This window comes from Electrophorus electricus, chromosome 4 (genome assembly GCF_041902795.1).
Source record: "Electrophorus electricus isolate QZ-2024a chromosome 4, ASM4190279v1, whole genome shotgun sequence".
In the NCBI taxonomy this organism is placed as follows: Eukaryota; Metazoa; Chordata; class Actinopteri; order Gymnotiformes; family Gymnotidae; genus Electrophorus; species Electrophorus electricus.
This window is the reverse complement of record NC_137500.1, coordinates 402,780-425,000: the sequence shown is the minus strand read 5'-3', so window position 1 is coordinate 425,000 and position 22,221 is coordinate 402,780. Positions and strand designations below refer to the sequence as shown.

General features: G+C 42.4%; 1 protein-coding gene across 6 annotated transcripts in view; it reads right to left on the bottom strand.

The window, feature by feature from the left end:
- Positions 1 to 22,221, bottom strand: part of fhod3a (formin homology 2 domain containing 3a) — a 40,538-nt gene that overhangs the window by 12,837 nt on the left and 5,480 nt on the right. For 5 of the 6 annotated variants that reach the window (XM_035523762.2, XM_027030982.3, XM_081711744.1 and 2 more), the window contains 14 exons: positions 19,491 to 19,555; positions 10,796 to 10,863; positions 9,589 to 9,694; positions 7,461 to 7,555; positions 7,061 to 7,172; positions 6,406 to 6,500; positions 6,023 to 6,166; positions 5,639 to 5,850; positions 4,060 to 4,335; positions 3,510 to 3,572; positions 3,223 to 3,357; positions 1,593 to 1,643; positions 463 to 647; positions 1 to 101 (listed from right to left, as the gene is read on the bottom strand). The exon at positions 1 to 101 is cut by the window's left edge. In XM_035523762.2, the coding sequence (XP_035379655.1) occupies positions 1 to 101; positions 463 to 647; positions 1,593 to 1,643; positions 3,223 to 3,357; positions 3,510 to 3,572; positions 4,060 to 4,335; positions 5,639 to 5,850; positions 6,023 to 6,166; positions 6,406 to 6,500; positions 7,061 to 7,172; positions 7,461 to 7,555; positions 9,589 to 9,694; positions 10,796 to 10,863; positions 19,491 to 19,555 (1,708 nt within the window). The remainder of the gene's footprint in view (positions 102 to 462; positions 648 to 1,592; positions 1,644 to 3,222; positions 3,358 to 3,509; positions 3,573 to 4,059; positions 4,336 to 5,638; positions 5,851 to 6,022; positions 6,167 to 6,405; positions 6,501 to 7,060; positions 7,173 to 7,460; positions 7,556 to 9,588; positions 9,695 to 10,795; positions 10,864 to 19,490; positions 19,556 to 22,221) is intronic. The other variant, XM_027030985.3, reaches the window with a different exon arrangement.

Genomic DNA, 22,221 nt, shown 5'->3' with positions numbered 1-22,221 from the left:
CTCCTCTGCTTCCTGGTCCAGTTCTTCCTCTGGTTCTGTAGGTCCATCTTCCTGCTGTTCTGGTTCTGGACTGGTGCAATAGTGCGGCTCATGCTCATGATCTGAGGAACAGCCACAGAGAACTAACATTTGACATTTACTACCATGTACTTACTCTTGAGTGTCTCACACACACACACACACACCCACACACACACACCAGCCTAAACAGGAGCTTGTCTCCTAGATAAGCATAAAAACACTCTTCATCTGCACACAAGAGATGCACAATTTTGTCGGTCAGGATATCAAAATATATGAAACCATTTAAATGCTGAGAGAATGAAACTGTAACAATCTAAGAGAGTGTAGTGTGTGTGTGTGTGTGTGTGTGTGTGTCCACATACACACACACATTCCTACACACACACTGCAGATACACTTTCACACTTTTGGCGTCTATTTCTAAATGAGGATGCTTACCTGGCTCGGAGGGTGGGTATGACGTAAGAGATGTGTCCTGGTCCTTTTGTGAGGTCATATAAGAGGGCGTGTCACTCTGTGGTGATTGACAGGCATGTGAAGAGCTCTGAGTGAGTCCACGAGGAGGAGAGAGCAGACGTTCTCTCTCATACTCCTGCACAGCCAATCGCTCAGCAGCCTTAAACCTTGGTAAGAGAGGGGGGAGGGGAAAGCGGGAGAGAGAGAGAGAGGGAGGGAGAGAGAGAGTGGGAGAGAGGGAGGGAGAGAGAGTGAGAGAGAGAGAGAGGGAGAGAGGGGGAGAAAGAGAGAGAGAGAGAGTGGGAGAGAGGGAGAGAGAGAGTGGGAGAGAGAGAGAGAGGGAGAGAGGGAGGGAGAGAGAGAGAGAGAGAGAGAGAGGGAGGGAGAGAGGGGGAGAAAGAGAGAGAGAGAGGGAGAGAGGGAAAGAGAGAGGGAGAAAGAGAGAGTGGGAGAGAGGGAGAGAGAGAGTGGGAGAGAGAGAGGGAGAGAGGGAGGGAGAGAGAGAGAGGGAGGGAGAGAGAGTGGGAGAGTGGGAGAGAGAGAGAGAGAGAGAGAGTGAGAAAGGAGGAAATATTGAAAAATTTTGATTAAAAGTGAACAACATTGCAAGAAACTTCAAGAAAATGAAAGTACACATACTTTTATATAAACACTACTTAAAAACACACCAGTCTAACACACACTACTCTATGGTACTGGCATTAACAAGCCGAGCAGTGAGAGAGTGCCCTCTGCTGGTGGTATTAGCAGGCAGCGCAGTGAGAGAGCGCCCTCTGTAGGTTGGTCTCTGTAGGAGGCAGATCTTTTATCTTTTAGTGTCATGGCTCCAAATCTCTGGATCACGTTACCTCAATCTCTCCATCTCTGGTCTTCACTTTCTTCTTTCAAATCCCAACTTAAAACACACCTCTTTTCTCAACACTGTTCATCACCTTTTCTGTTAGTTGTTAATTAATATTTTTTCATCTATAATCTCTATTTGTATTGTAATTGTAAAGTGACCTTGAGTTTTAGGTGCTATATAAATTAATCTCAGTAGAGATGTGTTGTATGGAGCAGCACACCTGAGGCAGATAAAAGTGTGTGGAGACAGGACTAGAGGGCCCACTCACCTCTCCTCTCGGGCCTGTCTGGCCTCCTCCATGTTCACAACAAAGTCCCGACTACAGAGACCGAGGGAGCGAGAGCGAAAGAGAAGGAGAGAGAGACAGAGAGAAGGAGAGAGGGATGGAGAGAGCAGGGGAGGAGAGGGGAGAGGAAAAGCAGAAATTAACCGTGAGCTTTCATAAACATGCAACAGCTTTAATCAGCATACGTACTACTGTGTATTTATATAATTTATATAAGTCTGACACCCAAGAGCACTTTACAAAGGAGCTCTGGCATTGGCAAAAACCGACAAACATCCACTAATAACAAGATAATAAAGGAAGAATAATAATATGTTTAAAAAGATAGCAAAAAGAATATTAATAATGTTTAATAAGATAACTAAAGGAATATTAATAGTGTTGAATAAGATCATAAGAGAATATTAAAAATGTTGAATTCAAGATTACAAAAAGAATATTAATAATGTTTAATGAGATAAGAGAAAGAATATTAATAATGTTTAATAAGATAAGAGGAAGAATATTAATAATGTTTAATGAGATATGAGAAAGAATATTAATAATGTTTAATAAGCGGAAGAATAATAATGTTTAATCAGAGAAGAGAAAGAATATTAATAATGTTTAATAAGAGAAAGAATATTAATAATGTTTAATAAGATAAGAGGAAGAATATTAATAATGTTTAAGATAAGAGAAATAATTATTAATAATTAATAATGATTAATAAGACCATAAGAAGAATATTAATAATGATTAATAGAACCATAAGAAGAATATTAATAATGTTTAATAAGATTGTCACGGAAGGCTCCTCCCCTCATGAGTCACGTCGTATGGACCGCTGCGTGCAGGGGGATTCACATGTGTACTGTTTGTAACCACGCCCCCAGGACTGCACACACCTTGCACAGGGTTTAGTGATACACGTTTGTCTGTCTATTTAAACCTGTCAGTGTGTACATTCCTGTTGGTCATTGTCGCTACATATGTGGTAATGTCAATCTCTGTAGCTGTAACGTTAGTTTGTGTAGTCACGTGTCAATGTGTATGTGTTCTTCGTTTAATGTTAAGTGTAGAGTCATGTGTACTGTAAGTGTCATGTGTGAGTGCCACCTGTGTCGTATGTGTTTAATGTTAATAAATGTCTTGCACCGTCGAGGAAGTCTGTGCATCCTGCCCCGCGCCCTGCGGCACTCGGGCCAGCAGCGTTGCAAAGAAAGGAGGAAGAATATTAATAAGTTTAATAAGATAAAAATATATATATATTAATAATTAGAAAGATAACAAAAAGTATAATAATAATGTTTAATGAGATAAGAGAAAGAATATTAATAATGTTTAATAAGATCATAAGAAAGATACTAATAATGTTTAATAAGATCAGAGGAAGAATATTAATAATGTTTAATAAGATCATAAGAAGGATATTAATAATGTTTAATGAGATAAGAGAAAGAATATTAATAATGTGTAATAAGATCAGAGGAAGTATATTAATAATGTTTAATAAGATCATAAGAAAGATATTAATAATGTTTAATAAGGTCATAAGAAGTATATTAATAATGTTTAATAAGATAAGACGAAGAATATTAATAATGTTTAATGAGATCATAGTGAGAGGGACCTGTAGCGATTCCTCTCCTCTCTCTCTATCCTCTGCAGTCGCTCCTCTCGTTCAATCCTCCTCCTTTCTCGCTCGGCCGCCAGAGACTCCTGATGCTGCCGATAGGAAGAGGAGAGTAGTCCCCCCTGAGGAAGCCTGAGAGAGGGAGAGAGAGAGGGAGAGAGAGGGAGAGAGAGAGAGAGGGAGAGAGAGAGGGAGAGAGAGAGAAACTGCTAAAATATGTAAGTCACTGTAAATAAGATAAATGACATCAATGTGTGTGAAAAGTGTGCGTGATGAGTGCTTACCTAACAGTCTGTGGATAGACAGGTGTAGATGGAGAATTAAGAGCAGATAATGACTTTCCTTGGCTGAGAGAGGGAGTGAGAAAGAGAGGGAGTAAGAGAGAGAGAGAGAGAGATTATAAAGGTTATCAGCAGTGTTGAAGCAGGGTTAATACGTGAGTTCAGGAGTGCAGTATGGAGAAACACACTCTTACTGAACACAATGAGAAAATAAAACACACATATGAAACAGTCAAAGAGTGTATTGTGGAGCGTGTCACAAAACAGGAGAGGGAGAAGAGCAAAACGTGCTTAAAGCCAAAAAAAGTGTGAAAAAGGTGACTCAGAAGTGACGTCAGTCTGCCTGCTGAGGGTTGACACACACACACACACACACGGTGTTCATAACATCGTTTTAGTAAACTGAGAGAAATTTGCCACAGTAGAAGTGTGAGACACAAAGGTTTCCAGTGCTTTTATAGGTCAAAAGTGAAGGTCAGTGGCCTTGGTGAAGAGTCCCAGCATCCCCACACTGGATTATGAGAAATCTAGTTTCCCCACTGTAGGTGTGTACCTGGCGCTGCTCCTCTGGTCAGGCCCCGCCTCCTCCTCTGTGTCATAGGAGAAGAGGTGAAATGGGGAGTGGGGGAGGTAGGGGAGGTACTGGAGGGGGCGGGCAGAGCCACGCAGGGGCGGAGTCACTTCGGAGGAGGGCGGGACACTGATGCAAGACTTGCGGTGGGCCATCAGAGAGACCAGCAGAGATGGCTGCTCAACAGCGCACCCCCTGGTCACCTGAGCACTCCTCTCATCCTCCTCCTCCTCCCTGCCGGGGTGGTCTGACGCACCGCTAACACACCCGGGCAGCAGGTCGAGGGAGGAAGTGTTTAGCTAACACACATCATTCTTCACAGTTATAGCAGTGGTTTAGTGATCACTTCTAACAGTTCAGAGCCATTTGAAGGGAGACCCAGAGACAGCCCCTGTTTATGTACACTAAACACTAATAACACTAACACTAACAGCACTAGCAACACTAAACACTAACAACACTAAACACTAACAACACTAACACTAACAATACTAACACTAACAACATTAAACACTAACAACACTAACACTAAACACTAACAACACTAAACACTAATGATAACCTAAACACTAACAACACTAACACTAAACACTAACAACACTAAATACTAACACTAACAACACTAACAATAAACACTAACAGCACTAACACTAACAACACTAACAATACTAAACATGAACTACAACAACAGTATCTAAAACAAAACTTCAAATTCCAAACACCTGAACACCAGGGAAATGTCTGTGTTTGAGCTGGCTAATTTGATTCCTGGGCAGAACAATAACAACTAACACTAACAACACTAACACTAAACACTAACAACACTAAATACTAACACTAACAACACTAACTAAACACTAACAGTAACAACACTAACAACACTAACAATACTAAACACTAACAATAACAACATTAAACACTGACACTAACAACACTAAACACTAACAAAATTAACACTAACAACACTAACACTAACAATACTAAACATGAACTACAACAACACTATCTAAAATGAAACTTTAAATTCCAAACACCTGAACACCAGGCAAATGTCTGTGTTTGAGCTGGCTAATTTTATTCCTGGGCAGAAGAAGAGACAGTCCAGTGGAGCAGTGTTTTGTGTGTGTGTGTGTGTGTGTGTGTGCGCGTGTGTGTGCAGGGTACATAAAAGCATTGGAATGGTACATGAAAATGGACAGAAAAGAGATAAAAGTTCACTTCTACACCACAAATACTGCATGCAAATCTCCATCACAACACTGACTCTAGAATCAATCAAACCTGACTGTAATGTCTGGATCATTTCAGAATGAGAGGTGAGATAAGACTGAGACAGATGGGAGAAGACGCAAGATGCCACCTGGAGTAGCAGAACACCTAAGTGCATTCTGATAAAATTCTCCCTCTTCATCACCATCACTAACATCACCTGAGCTTGGCTGGAGTATCCCCTGTGCCCTTACACTCCTCCTGTCTACATAAAGAAGGGTGGAGGGATAGGAGAGACAGTGTGTGTGTGTGTGTGTGGGCGTGTGTGTGTGCGTGCATGCGTGTGACACACCTCTCACTCATATTTTCCTTCCTCTGTCTGCTTAAGGGCTGTTGGTGTGGATGGTGAGGGGAGGAGTGGCCTGTGCTGCCCAATGAGTGCCTAGGACTGCGACGTCTCTCCAGGCCACACCCCTCTGTACCACCAACACTGGACCTGCTACGTTCACGACCACCAGTGGGCAGGGCCTGGTCATCATCACCATCCTTATGACGAAGAGATGCCTAAGGGTCAAGTGGGGAAATAAGACATCTTAACATCATCTAAACACTCATATCTTAACACCATCTAAACACAGTTTGGTTTGAGAGAGAGAGGGAGAGAAGAGAGGGAGACAAAGTGAGAGAGAGGGAGAGATAGAGAGAGAGAAGAGAGGGAGAGAGAGGTGCTGTCCACCTCATAGATGTTGAGCTGTTCCAGTAGGTCTCGGTCGGTGCTTTTGCGTGTGAAGTGTCTGTTGGTCACAGTCTCCATACCCTGTTCCTCCAGCACATCCACCAGGTCATAGAAAGAGTCCTGATCAGGCAGACAGGCCAGTGTCTGCAGGGAATAGAGACCAGGACGTCAGACGTGTGTATGTGTGCGCGTGTGTGTGCGCGTGTATATGTATGTGTATATGTGTGTGTATGTGTGTGTGTGTGTGTGTGTGTGTGCGTGTGCATGCGTGCGTGTGTGTGTGGCGGGGGGGGGTATGTATGTGTGTGTGTGTGTGTGTGTGTGTGTGCGTGCGCATGTATATGTATGTGTATATGTGTGTGTGTGTGTGTGTGTGTGTGTACCTTGTTGATGAGGGTCATGGTATACACCAGCAGCTCTGTGTCTACTCCATCTTTCTCACCTAAAATCTCCATGGCATTGGACCACTGTTTCTGCCCTAAACAAACAAAAAACATACACACATACAAACAAACATCCATCCATCAGTCAATAGGTCAAATGATTATTAATTAGATGTTGTCACTACAGAAGTGTGTTAGCATATGTGTGTGTGAGTGTGTTTCTCTAAAGCTGTGTAAATATTCCATTATAGCCTGCGGATTATAGACATGTGAGTAAGAAAATACATCCAAGCATCTGGGGTTAACAGCTCTAGATAGATCAATAAATGAATTTATTTTAATCAGTAAACAATAATAATCAGTAATAATAAAGAATCAAAAAATGGATTGTTCCATGGACACAGATCAGCTAGTAGAGCCCAGAATTCAGAGTAAACATCATTGAGCCTTTAAGCTCACATAAATGGATAAAACTTCTAGAAGACATTAGATGTGCTCCAAATAAAGTTATTTTAATTTTTATTTGTGTGTGTGTATGTATCTATATGTGTGTGTGTGTATGTGTATGCATCTCTGTGTGTGTATCTGTGTGTGTGTATCTCTATGTGTGTATGTGCATCTCTGTGTGTGTGTATGTGTGTGTGTGTGTGTATACCTCTCTTTGTATCAACAGCACTGATAGCTTGAATGAGCAGTCTGGCATTTGATTCTGAATATTCCACAAACATCAGCAGCAGTTTCAGAGACGTCTTCACTACTAGACGAAACTACAGAAGATCACCATCAGAATCACTTTATTTGGTCAAGTATGTTAGACATAAAATAGACATGCAATAGACCTACAATAGACATACAATAGACATGCAATAGACACACATACAGTATTCATCATTTCTCTGTGCTACAACACCAGATTTGAATTTTAATTGCTACAAACCTTTTATCTGAATCAAAGCCAAACCCAGGTACTTACCTTTGAGCCAATTAGAGTGTAGAGCCACTGAACGGACTTACCTTTGAGCCAATTAGAGTGTAGAGCCACTGAACAGACTTACCTTTGAGCCAATCAGAGTGTAGAGCCACTGCATGGTCTCCGGATGAGCGATGACCCCATTCATTCCATCCACATACAGCATGATCTGACCCAGAGCTTACAGATATGGGACCAGAGAGGGAGAGAGGTGTTATTATTATAATTATTTTTATTATTGATGTTCTGTACCATCATTTATCTGTTATAACTTTTTAAAAATATTTTCTGCATATTATCCAACAGTAAATATACATTTAAAAGTAAGATTCTCAATAAGGTGGCAAAACTGCTCAGTATAGTAAAACCAACTGGAAATGTTTTTGGTCACAACAGTGACCAAAAGGATGCACTGTGATATTGGTTAATCTCATTCTACTGCAATAAATCCATATGTTCCTGAATGTACTGTAAAGGACAGACGTGTTTGAGCTGAGGCCCTGATGCACTGTGCGTGTGTGTGTGAATTCTATGGTTTTATGCTTTTACATATCAGGACATAATAAAAAGTCATCTGATCGTTAGCAGGTCTTATTGACACCCCATGATTCAATGAACCATGGTTAGTAGCAGTAACATGTAGTACTTGTTTTCTGTATGACCATGAGTCCTTTGTGTCGCCCTGCAGGAATTCTGGCCCACTCTTCTTTACAACGTTGTCTCATGACCAGAGCGGTTCAGTTGGGTTGAGGTCTGGGTTGACTGGGCCATTGTAACACCTTGATTCTTTTCTTTTCCACCATTCTGTTATAGATTTGCTTGTGTGTCTGGGATCATTGTCCCATTGGCCCAGTTTTGTCTAAGTTTTAGCTGTCAGATAGATGACCTCACACTTGATTCTAGAATAGTTTGCAATACAGAGGAGTAGAGGAGTTCATGGCTGACTCAGTGACTGCAAGGTGTCTACATTTACATTTACTGCATTTAGCTGACACTTTTATCCAAAAAAAAAGCCTACCAATTATGAATAATTGAGGGTTAAGTGTCTTCCTTAGGGGCCCAGCAGTGGCTTGAACAGGCAACAGTCTGATTACTAATCAAACACCTTCATCACTGAGCCACCACTGCCCTAGGGGCTGTGGCTAAGTGCTGTGGCTGCAAAATAAACCCAAATCATCACCCCTCCACCACTGTGTTTGACAGCTGGTATGTGGTTTGTGCTGAGATGCTGTGTCACCATATGTGATACTGTGATTTATGGACAAACATCTCCACTCTGGACAGTGTTCCAGGAGTCTTGTGGATTGTTCAGATGCAACTTAAACCATGCTGCCATGCTGTTTTTAGAAAGAAGAGGCTTTCTCCTGGCAACCCAAACCTGCCACACTTGTTCAGTCTTTTCCTAACAGTACTGTCATGAACCTGAACATGTAACATGCTATCTGAGGCCTGGTGAGTCTGTGAGGTTATGGGTGGTGGTGAAGTGTTGTGGGTGGTGTTATGGGTGATGCTGTAGTATTGCAGGTGGGGTTATGGATTGTGATGTAGTGTTGTGGATATTGATGTGGTGTTGTGGGTGGTGTTATGTGTGGTTGTGTGGTGTTATAGGTAGTGTTATGGGTGGTGGTTTAGTGTTGCAGGTGGTGTTACGTGTGATGGTGTAGTGTTGTAGGTGTTGTTATGGATTATAGCGTAATCTTGTGGGTGGGGTTTTGGATTGTGGTGTAGTGTTGTGGGTGGTGACATGGTGTTGTAGGTGATGTTATGGGTGGTGGTGTTGTGTTGCAGGTGGTGTTATGGGTGATGGTGTAGTGTTGTAGATGGTGGTATAGTGTTGCGGGTGGTGTTATGTCTGGTTGTGCGGTGTTGCAGGTGGTGTTGTAGGTGAGGTTATGGGTGGTGGTGTAGTGTTATGGGTGGTAGTGTAGTGTTGTGGACGGTGTAATGGGTGGTGTTATAGTGTTGTGGACGGTGTTATGGTTGGTGGTGTAGTGTTGTGGACAGTGTAATGGGTGGTGGTATAGTGTTGTGGACGATGTTATGGGTGGTGGTGTAGTGTTGTGGGCGGTGTTATGGGTGGTGGTGTAGTGTTGCGAATGGTGTAATGGGTGGTGGTGTGGTGTTGTGGGCGGTGTTATGGGTGGTGGTGTAGTGTTGTGAATGGTGTAATGGGTGGTGGTGTAGTGTTGTGGGTGGTGGTTTGTATTGTGTACCGCGAAGGATGTAGTTCTGGTAGTTCTGGTCAGCCTCAGCTCCAACCTTGATTAAACAGGTGAGTCCCTCTGCCATCACAAATGCATGCACAAGATCCTTATCATCCTACCACACACACACACACACATACACACACACACACACACACACACACACACACACTTTTAATTACAAACTTCAGTATGAACATTGCATCTCTACACTTACTGGAAAGCCAAAGTGAGAAGTTGGACAGGAACAAATGTAACTGCTATCTACCCATGTGTTATCCAACCCCTCACCCTGAACAGGATGTGTGGTCAGGTTCAGGACATTCCACTGGCATGTCGACCCCCAGCGGTATGACCAATTCTGTACTGTACTGGCAGTGGTGCTGGAGTTACCCAAGCAAAGTTCACCAGATCTCCATTACAGATCTCCATTTCAGGAGTGCCATTACAGTAGAAGAGACCCTAGGCCAGTGCAGTCTGTACATATCTAAATACAACACACGGTCAGAATCTAGAAACACAACAAGAGTTCTACAGTAAACCAAACTGGAGAAATTGAATAATTAGAGAGAAAAGTAACCCTTCTGCTCATAACCTAATATATACTCTGTGTTCTATTGTAGACACACACACACAGCACAGGTGCCCCCCCCCACACACACACACAGAGCACAGGTGCACACACACGTGCATACAGACACACACACACACACACTCAGAAACACAGGTCTACATACACACACACACACAGAACACAGGTGCGCACACACACACACACACACACACACACACTCAGAAGCAGAGGTACACACACACACACACACACACACACACACACACACACTCAGAAGCAGAGGTACACACACACACACACACACACACAAACACACACAAACAAACACACACACACACACACAGGTTCTGCATTCACTCTGTCACCAGACAGGCATCCAGGCCACGTGCAGCCTGCTGTTATAACAGAAATACACAGTTACCGTGGCAACAGTCTCTGCCAGTTGGACAGTAAGGTTCGCTGTGATTCCACTATTACTACAGCTGTGTGTGTGTCTTTGTGTATGTGTTCACTTATTAAGTGTGTTTCAATTACTATGACACTAGTGTGTTTTGTTTTCACACATTGACAGCTGCCTGTGTTTGTTTAACACTACTATGACAACTGTGTGTTTGTGTGTGTGTGTGTGGAAGTGTGTTTTACCTGAAAAATTTGTTTGAGTGAGAACAATGCCCTTCTCAGATCTCTCCCACTGCAATTGTACAGCTTTTCTGTGGAGAGAAACAGACAAAGAGCGACACAGAGAGTTAATAGTGTGTGTGTGTGTGTGTGTACATGTGTGTGAATCTGTGTGTTTATGAGTGTGTGTAGGTGTGTGAGAATGTGTATATGTGCATGAGTGTGAGTGTATACAGTCATGGCTATATTTTGGCTTTCACAAAGTTTGCTGCTTCAGTTTTTATGGTGACAATTTGCATTAACTCTAGATTGTGAAGAGTGATCAAATTAATTGCAATTAATTGCCAAGTCATTCCTTGCCATGAAAATGAACTTCATCACAAAAATCACTGCATTTCAGCTCTGCCACAAAATGGCCTGCCAACATCATTTCAGTGATCTTTTCTTTAGCTCAGGAGAAAGTGTTAACGAGGACAAGGCAGCTGATTTAATTCATCAAGAACTTTAAGGAGAGATGTTCAATTGCAGTGAAGAAGGCTTCAGGGCCAAAGAAAGTCAAGCAAGCGCCAGGACCGTCTCCTAAAGAGGATGCAGCTACGGGATCGGGTCACGACCAGTGCAGAGCTTGTTCAGGAATGGCAGAAGGCAGGTGTGAGTGCATCTGCACGCATAGTGAGGTGAAGGCTTTTGGAGGATGGCTTGGTGACAGGAAGGGCAGCAATGAAGCCACTTCTCTCCAAGAAGAATATCAAGGACAGACTGACATTCTACAGGAAGTACAGGGATTGGACTGCAGACGACTGCGGTAAAGTTATTTGTCTGCGGAAGAAAAGGTGAGCGCTACCATGAGTCCTGTGTCATGCCAACAGTGAGGCATCCTGAGACCATTCATGTGTGGGCTTGCTTCTCATCCAAGGGAGTGTGCTTGCTCAAAAAGGTGGGCTCTCCTCAGAAAGAGGGTGGACAAACAAAAACTGTGATCAAGCACTGATTAGTCAAGAATGGGTTGCCATCAGTCAAGATTTTGCCCAGAAGCTGATATCTTAGTCTTTGCTTAAACTGGATGTACACTGCCTGGCCAAAAAAAGGTCACTACCTGGATTTAACTAAGCAAATAGGTAAGAGCCTCCCATTGGATAATTACTGCATGGGTGATTATGTTTCAGCTGGCAACAAGTTATTTAACCCTAACTGATGGAGTGAGTAGCTTCTCATTTGTTAAACAACCATGTCGAAAGACACATCCTGTGGTCGTGGAAAAGATGTTAATCTGTTTCAGAAGGTTCAAATTTTTGGCATGCATCAAGCAGAGAAAACATCTAAGGAGATTGAAGAAACTACTAAAATTGGGTTAAGAACTGTCCAATGCATTATTAAAAAGTGGAAGGACAGTGGGGAAATATCATCTTCAAGGAAGGAATGTGGTCAGAAAAAAATCCTGAATGATCATGATCGGCGATCACTTAAACGTGTGGTGAAATCAAATCGTAGAAAAACAACAGCAGAACTCAGAGATATGTTTAATAGTGAAAGTAAGAGCATTTCTACACGCACAATACGAAGGGAACTCAAAGGATTGGGACTAAACAGCTGTGTAGCCTTGTCAGTGAGGCTAACCGGCAAAAAACGGCTTTAATTTGCTAGGGAGCATAAAGTTTGCACTCTGGAGCAATGGAAGAAGGTCATGTGGTCTGAGTCCAGATTTACCTTGTTCCAGAGTGATGGGTGCATCAGGGTAAGAAGAGAGGCGGCTGAAGTGATGCATCCATCATGCCTAGTGCCTACCGTACAAGCCTGTTTGGGCAGTGCTATGATCTGGGGTTGCTGCAGTTGGTCAGGTCTAGGTTCAGCAACGTTATGTGCCCAAAGAATGAGGTCAGCTGACTACCTTAATATACTGAACGACCAGGTTATTCCATCAATAGATTTTTTCTTCCCTGATAGCACAGGCATATTCCAAGATGACAATGCCAGGATTCATCAGGCTCAAATTGTGAAAGAGTGTGAAAGAGTGGTTCAGGGAGCATGAGACATCATTTTCACACATGGATTGGCCACTACAGAGTCCAGATCTGAACCCCATTGAGAATCTTTGGGATGTGCTGAAGACTTTACACAGTTGTCCAAATCCCCCATCATCAGTACAAGATCTTGGGGAAAACTTAATGCAACTCTGGACAGAAATAAATGTTGTGACATTGCAGAAGCTTGTGGAAACGATGCCACAGCGAATAATCAAAGCTAACGGCAGTCCTACGAAATATTAGCGTGTGTGAATTTTTTTTTGGCCAGGCAGTGTATTTGTCAATAAAAAGTTAAAAAACTTATGAAATGCTTAGAATTGTACTTCACTATACCATATAAACATCTGAAAAAGGATCTAAAAAAAGGCAGTAAACTTTGTGAAAACCAAAATTTGTGTCAGTCTCAAAACTTTTGGACATGACTGTGTGTCTGTGTTATATACATCTGAGTCAAAACTCTAATATAACTCAAAATCACCATATCACACTACTGCCTGCCCCAGAAATCAGGAGGAACACACACACGCACGCGCACACACACACACACACACACACACACACACACACACACTGGTTGTGTTGGTGACAGTGTTCCTGCTCCACATAAGCACTTCCCAATGGGACAAGATAATTAACATTCCAGAATAGACTGTGTGTGTGTGTGTGTGTGTGTGTGTGTGTGTGTGTGTGTGTGTGTGTGTGTGTGTGCACGCACGTGTGTACACGTGTGGTCTGAAATGTGGAGATGAATGTGCAATGTGGCGTTGGGTCTGGAATTTGGCTTTGAGGTAAAGTGGAGATACAGGTCACCTTCCTACAAGCTGCAATCCATTACCACCAATCAACACACTCAATCTGCCTGGTGTGACCACACACACACACACACACACACACACACACACACACACACACACACACACTTGCAATTGTGTCACCCTACAAAAACCAGACACTCTCATTGATATCATCCTATTAAAACCAGTCACACTCCCATATGGAAGCATGTGTACACACACACACATGCACGCACACACATATATATACAAACACACACACTCGCAATTGTGTCACCCTACAAAAACCACACTCTAAATGATATCATCCTATTAAAACCAGTCACACTCCCATATGGAAGCATGTACACACACACACACACACGATTTCTCTAGAACTAAAGTGCTGATACTTGTGAAACATTCCAGAATGTGCAGCTGATCTAAAGTACGAAACAAACTGCTGTGTGTGTGTGTGTGTGTGTGTGTGTGTGTGTGTGTAGGGATGTGGTGAGCTGGTCTTAGGAGTGTTCTGCTCATGACCACACGGAGGCATTCATGGAGGCATTATTTATTTTGTAGAATATCTAATTTGTCAATGAATGTATCCAGTATCAATGTATAGTTTGAGCAATAATCTCCAGGCCTGCGTTGTAGGGAAGAGAGTGGGTATGCTCAGTGTGTGTGTGTGTGTATGTGTGTGTGTGTGTGTGTGTGTGTGTGTGTGTGTGTGTGTGTGTGTGTGTGTGTGTTTGCACGTGCTCCCCAGTTCAGAAGTTCAGAAGAAGGTCTTTTCCTCTGCCAATACACTAGTCACCATAACGCCTGTAGATATTTGATTGTTTTAAGTAAACATTGCTAATGGGCTTCTCACCACTGCAGACAGATTTGTCAACACGCTAACATGTATGCATGTGTGTGTGTGTGAGAAAGAGAGAGTTTTTGTTTGGGCAGTCAGGAAGAGCCGTGGTTCTTTTATGGGTCATTTGTCTTTGACTTTTATGGTCTTAAGACTTTTATGGCTTTGTTTTTGTTGAGAAGTGTCTCTTGATAGGAACACACACACACACACACACACACACACACACACACACACACACCACATACACACATGCACATACAGTTGCTAAAGCAGTCAATACTTCTCATATCTGTATCACATACATTTGGCCCGAGTGTATGTGGATTCCCCCTTCAACACTCTACTATTTCAAAGCAATAAGAAATACTGACATCAGTACTGCAATCATGAGCATCAGTGTAACTACCATGGTGATCTCTTAATTTTCATACAGACCTTCCTCACACTGCAGACACCCAACAGACCTACCAAACAGAACCTTTACTCCACCCTGCACACCTACCAAACAGAACCTTTACTCCACCCTGCACACCTACCAAACAGAACATTTATTCCACCTGCACACCTACCAAACAGAACCTTTACTCCACCCTGCACACCTACAAAACAGAACATTTATTCCACCTGCACACCTACCAAACAGAACCTTTACTCCACCCTGCACACCTACCAAACAGAACATTTACTCCACCCTGCACACCTACCAAACAGAACATTTATTCCACCTGCACACCTACCAAACAGAACCTTTACTCCACCCTGCACACCTACCAAACAGAACATTTATTCCACCTGCACACCTACCAAACAGAACCTTTACTCCACCCTGCACACCTACCAAACAGAACCTTTACTCCACCCTGCACACCTACCAAACAGAACCTTTACTCCACCCTGCACACCTACCAAACAGAACATTTATTCCACCTGCACACCTACCAAACAGAACCTTTACTCCACCCTGCACACCTACAAAACAGAACATTTATTCCACCTGCACACCTACCAAACAGAACCTTTACTCCACCCTGCACACCTACCAAACAGAACATTTACTCCACCCTGCACACCTACCAAACAGAACATTTATTCCACCTGCACACCTACCAAACAGAACATTTACTCCACCCTGCAGACCTAACAAACAGAACCTTTACTCCACCCTGCACACCTACCAACAGAACCACCCTGAAGCAAAACACTTACCTCCTATAACTAATCACACACCAACCATATGTAAACTGTAAACATCTGTGAGTCTAAAATTAACTACATGACTCTATTAGTCAAAAATGTGCAGAGTATGAAGTTGTGTGTGTGTGTGTGTGTGTGTGTGTGTGTGTGTGTGTGTGTGTGTGTGTGTGTGTGTGTGTGTGTGTGTGTGTGTGGGTGTGGGTGGAAGTAAACATGTCTGTAAAATTTCACTGACTCATGACTGTGCTTCTGTTGTGTTTATTTATGGTATTTGTTTCTTTGTGCGTATAAGTGTGTGTGCATGTATATGTTTATGTGTGTGTGTGCGTGTGTGTGTGTGTGTGTGTGTGTACACATAAAGCAGGCCAGCTGAGAGCTATAATAAGCACATAGACGTGTACAATAAAAATAAATGAATGTCTGAGTGGACGAAAATGTCCATTCACAACAATATAATTAAAATAGAGCAGGAGAGAAAGAAAGAAAGAAAGAAAGAAAGAAAGAAAGAAAGAAAGAAAGAAAGAAAGAAAGAAAGAAAGAGAAGAAACGGTGAATAGGGAAGAGAGGCCTTAAAGCGTATAGTGAGTGGGTTCCCTGGGTGGGAATCCTGATTACATTACATCATGATATAATCACTTCTCCTTCTTTCTACCTGATACTGTGTGTTGATCTCTCTCTGTCCACCCCCCTCTCTCCTGTCTTTTAAACTGATGGTGTTGTGTCTTAGTGATGGTTGTAGGGTTTGGAAAAACAAAAATCCAAAATCTAAAAGACAAACACACACACACACACACGACACACACACACACACACACACACACACACACACACACCCACACACACACACACACACACACACACACACACACACACACACACAGTATCCACAGCAAATGAAAAAGTAAATCTGTATATAGCAACTCAGAATGGAAACCAGCTATGAAGACAACTGACCCACAGAGGCCGTACATTACCAGTATCATGGTATGCTTTTTTAATGTTATCAATTGCCATATTTTAATTGCCATAGTGCTATGCATGAGTGCTGTAACCGTAATACACTATATATTAGCACTGTGATTGTTATACATTATATTACATTAACAATGCAATAGAATTACATGTTATATTACATTAGCATTGTAATACAATACTACATTTAAAACACACGCACACACACAAGCACACGCACACATGCGCAACACATGCACACACATGCACACACATGCACACACACACGCACACACACACACACACGCAGTACACTGTGCTCAGTAATCAGGAATGACTCCTGGATTATTCCAGGATTATTATCCTGGATTGTTCATCTGACATCCACTACATGCACCTCCCAATCACTGCACCTCAACAGGTGACCTCAAGTAACCATGGCAATACAATGTAATTCAGTGACAGTTAGAACCCATCTGTGAAGGAAGTAAACACCTTGGCACAATGCAGGCCTAACAACACACACACACACACAAGAACAGTGATTGGTGGAATATCTCCAGCTGGACACACTGTTCACGCACAGTCATGAAAACAACACCGCTGAGTTAGTATTAAAAGTCTGGGGTAAAAATACACTAAGAAGCAAGAAACCCAAACCCAAACCCTAAATCCTAAATCCTACCCGCTGGGAAGGTGGAGTAAATATAAACAGAGAAACTAGTGGATTAAATAATTCACTACAAACCTACCCAGAGATCAAAGGAGAAATGCCTCTATCTCTCCCTGTGGCTGATCTGGGGTCTGCTAGGCATAGGAATCTAAATTTTAAGTTATTACAGAGAACTGACTCAGTTTTGTTCCCTGGTGCTCATGGGGATTTAGAAGGCTTGATGTGCCACAGACACACAATATACACACAAAACACCGACACACACACACACACACACACACACACACACACACACACACATACACACACGTAAAATATTGACAAAACATAGAAAGAAAGGAAAGTAAAGGTTTAACGTTAAGTGTGTGTGGCAGGGAGTGATGCTGCTCTCAGTGCACAAGCGAACTGACGCCTACGTGCAGGTGTGTACTTGCATGCAGGCACACATGCACACGCACGCCTATGTATACAGGCACACACGTACACAGGTGCACACACACATGCACATACACACGTACGCAGGCATGCACACACGTGTGTGCGCGCACACACACACACGCTCATACATGCAGGCACGCATGCACACATACACGTCTATAACTCCATACAGAGGTGCACATACACACACACACACACACACATATATGCAAACACACATGTATACAGGCGCATGCACACACATCCTCAGGTATGTACACTCACACACATGCATGCAGGTACATGCACACGCACACACACAGACACACTCACACAAAGGCACATGTGCACACATACACACACACACACACACACACACACACGCTCATACATGTAGGCACATACACGCACACACACAGACACTCACACAAAGGCACATGTGCACACACACACACACACACACACACACACACTTGCAGGCACATGCATACACATCCATACATACAGGCACTCACGCACACTCACACACACACACACACACACAGACACACAAACTCAGACACATATATATTTCTCCACACTGACCATCAGAGAGCTCACATAAGCATAAGTCTTTCACATAAGTCTTTCAAGTCTTTCAGCAAGGGTCACTGTTAGGGTTCTATCAACACAGGGGTCAGCACGGAGGTCACTGTTAGGGTTCTGCCAATACAGGGGTCAAAAAGGGTCACTGTTAGGGTTATGCCAACACAGGGGTCAGCACAGAGGCCACTGTTAGGGTTCTGCCAACACAGGGGTCAGGACAGAGGTCACTGTTAGGGTTCTGCCAACACAGGGGTCAGCGCAGAGGTCACTGTTAGGGTTCTGCCAACACAGGGGTCAGCACAGAGGTCACACAAACAGCAAATCCAAGCTCCCCCATTATTACAACATGGGCTGTGATGAAACTGGCCTGGTCACACAACCAGATCTCCTTTCAGCCCAGCACAAACATGTTTATTTTTTAAATCCAGTTTCATGATCATGTGATACACAGATATCATGTGAGATGTTTATAACACGAAGCACTCTGCAGTTCCCTCTATAAACCAGGTGCCGTGTTCAGGTGGTGTGATCAGGTAGTGTGTTCAGGTGGAGTGTTCAGGTGGAGTGTTCAGGTAAAGTATTGGTGAAAAGTACAGCGGTTGATGGTGGATAGGATTATCAGACATCACAGCTCAGTGTGGCTGGGATTATCAGACATCACAGCTCAGTGCGGCTTGGATTATCAGACATCACAGCTCAGTGTGACTTGGATTATCAAACATCACAGCTCAGTGCGGCTGGGATTATCAGACATCACAGCTCAGTGCGGCTGGGATTATCAGACATCAATTCAGTGTGGCTGGGATTATCAAACAGATCAGTGCGGCTGGGATTATCAGACATCACAGCTCAGTGCGGCTGGGATTATCAGATATCACAGGTGCAATATCCTTTTAATTGCTAAAGTGTGTGTGTGTGTGTGTGTGTCTTTGTGTGAGAGTTTGTGCTCAACCTCTTGAAGTCAGGAAACACCAGAAAAACACAGAAACATTTCCTCTGGCACTTCGCTCACAAAAAGAGAGACAAAGAAAGAGAGAGAGAGAGACAACAAAGAAAGAGGTAGAGTGAAAGGTTTCGATGAAGAGAAAGTGTCCTGGTTGTGACCTGTGACCCCTCACTATGTTTCTGTGCCAGCAGCCAATGAGACACTTCAGAAGTAATCCAAGATTAGCCACACTATCACTGACATGGAGAAGGCTGACCCTGACAAGCAAGGTCAAAGGAGTGTTACAAGACTCACCGATGCATGCGTGCACACGCACACTCAGTTGAGAACGCAGAATAATACTGTGTTTCTTCCCCCTCCTAAAACAGAGAGAGAGGGAGAGAGTGAAGGGGGGAGAGAGAGAGAGAGAGAGAGAGAGAGAGAGAAACGTAAAGAGAGAGGGCTACTGAAATGACATATCTTGTAACAATTATTCTATTATTGTATTATTGCAGTTTAATGTAACCACTAATCATTACAACAGAAGTTACAACTGAAAATAATTTTGTTCTTTATTAATTCAAAAATTAAAAATCATTTGGGCATCCTCATCAACATATAATATACCTCCCCCAACACACACTTTACAATATTCCCTGTAACAGGCCCATTTACCCTCTAACTCAGGGCTATACAGGCACGTCCTATGAACTGCCGCACAGAGAGAGGGAGGAGGTGGAATAAAAGTGACACAACAGGGAAAGTTTAGAAAGTGGCAGAGAAGGATTGATGGAGAGAAAAGTGTCCTGGTTGTGACCTGTGAACCCCCACTAAGTTTCTGAGAAACTTGTTCTCCACGAGATTCTTCCGGAATAGCCACCTTCACAGATCAACACAGAGAACTCTCAGTACTCAGTACGGAGTCAGCAAGGTCAGCCACTGTCCAGTCAAATACACATCCGTGTCCTGATGAACTATTGTGGAACATCGAGTTTAGATGTATACATTAAAGACTTAGTTCTTAACCTGCATAATAGAGACTGCTGAACTGGCCTGATAAGAGGAAGCCATATTTAACACCTCTCAGTACTGATCCTGCACAGACACTCCCAATGACCCTCTGCACATGCTTCTCTATATATAACCCAGACACACACACACACACATTCCACTCTCACACTATCTCTCTGTCAGGGCAATAGAGTGTAGTTATCACCATGGCACTAAGTGCACTTTGTATCTTTCACATGTTCTCTCCATGCCTCCATTTTTCCATTATCCATCAGTCTATAACACTACAACTCCATAACTCCACCAGTCTATAACTCCATAACCCTATCAGTCTATAAAACTATAACTCCATAACTCCACCAGTCTATAACACTACAACTCCATAACTCCACCAGTCTATAACACTACAACTCCATAACTCCACCAGTCTATAACTCCATACCCCCTCAGTCTACAAAACTATAACTCCATAACTCCACCAGTCTATAACACTACAACTCCATAACTCCACCAGTCTATAACACTATAACTCCATAACCCTATCAGTCTATAAAACTATAACTCCATAACTCCACCTGTCTATAACTCCATAACCCTATCAGTCTATAACACTACAACTCCATAACTCCACCAGTCTATAACACTACAACTCCATAACTCCACCAGTCTATAACTCCATAACCCTATCAGTCTATAAAACTATAACTCCATAACTCCACCAGTCTATAACACTACAACTCCATAACTCCACGAGTCTATAACACTATAACTTCACCAGTCTATAACACTATAACTCCATAACTCCACCTGTCTATAACTCCATAACCCTATCAGTCTATAACACTACAACTCCATAACTCCACCAGTCTATAACACTATAACTCCATAACTCCACCAGTCTATAACACTATAACTCCACCAGTCTATAACACTATAACTCCATAACTCCACTAGTCTATAACTCCATAAACCTTTCAGTCTATAACACTATAACTCCATAAGTCCACCAGTCTATAACTCCATAACCCTATCAGTCTATAAAACTATAACTCCATAACTCCACCTGTCTATAACTCCATAACCCTATCAGTCTATAACACTATAACTCCATAGCTCCACTAGTCTATAAAACTATAACTCCATAACTCCACCAGTCTATAACTTCATAACCCTATCAGTCTATAAAACTGTAACTCCATAACTCCACAAGTCTATAACACTATAACTACATCAATCTATAACACAATAACTCCACAAGTCTATCAGTCTATAACTGTAAACCTGTAAACCTACATAAAACTATAACTCCATAACTCCATCAGTCTATAACACTATAACTCCATCAATCTATAACACTATAACGCCATAAGACTGTCTATAACACTATAACTCCATCAGTCTATAACTGTAAACCTACATAACACTATAACTCCATAACTCCGTCAGTCTATAACACTATAACTCCATCAGCCTATCAGTCTATAACTGTAAACCTACATAACACTATAACTCCATAACTCCATCAGTCTATAACATTATAACTCCATAACTCCATCAGTTTATAAGACTATAACTCCATCAATCTATAACACTATAATTCCATCAGTCTATCAGTCTGTAACACTATAACTCCACCAGTCTATAACACTATAACTCCATAACTCCACCAGTCTATAAGTCCATAACTCCATCAGTTTATAACACTATAATTACATAACTCCATAAGTCTATAACACTGTAACTCCATCAGTCTATAACTGTAAACCTACATAAGACTATAACTCCATAACTCCATCAGTCTATAACACTTTAACTCCATCAATCTATAACACTATAACTCTATCCGTCTATAACACTATAACTCCATAACTCCACCAGTCTATAAGTCCATAACTCCATCAGTCTATAACACTATAATTACATAACTCCGTAAGTCTATAACACTGTAACTCCATCAGTCTATAACTGTAAACCTACATAAGACTATAACTTAATAACTCCATCAGTCTATAACACTTTAACTCCATAATTCTTT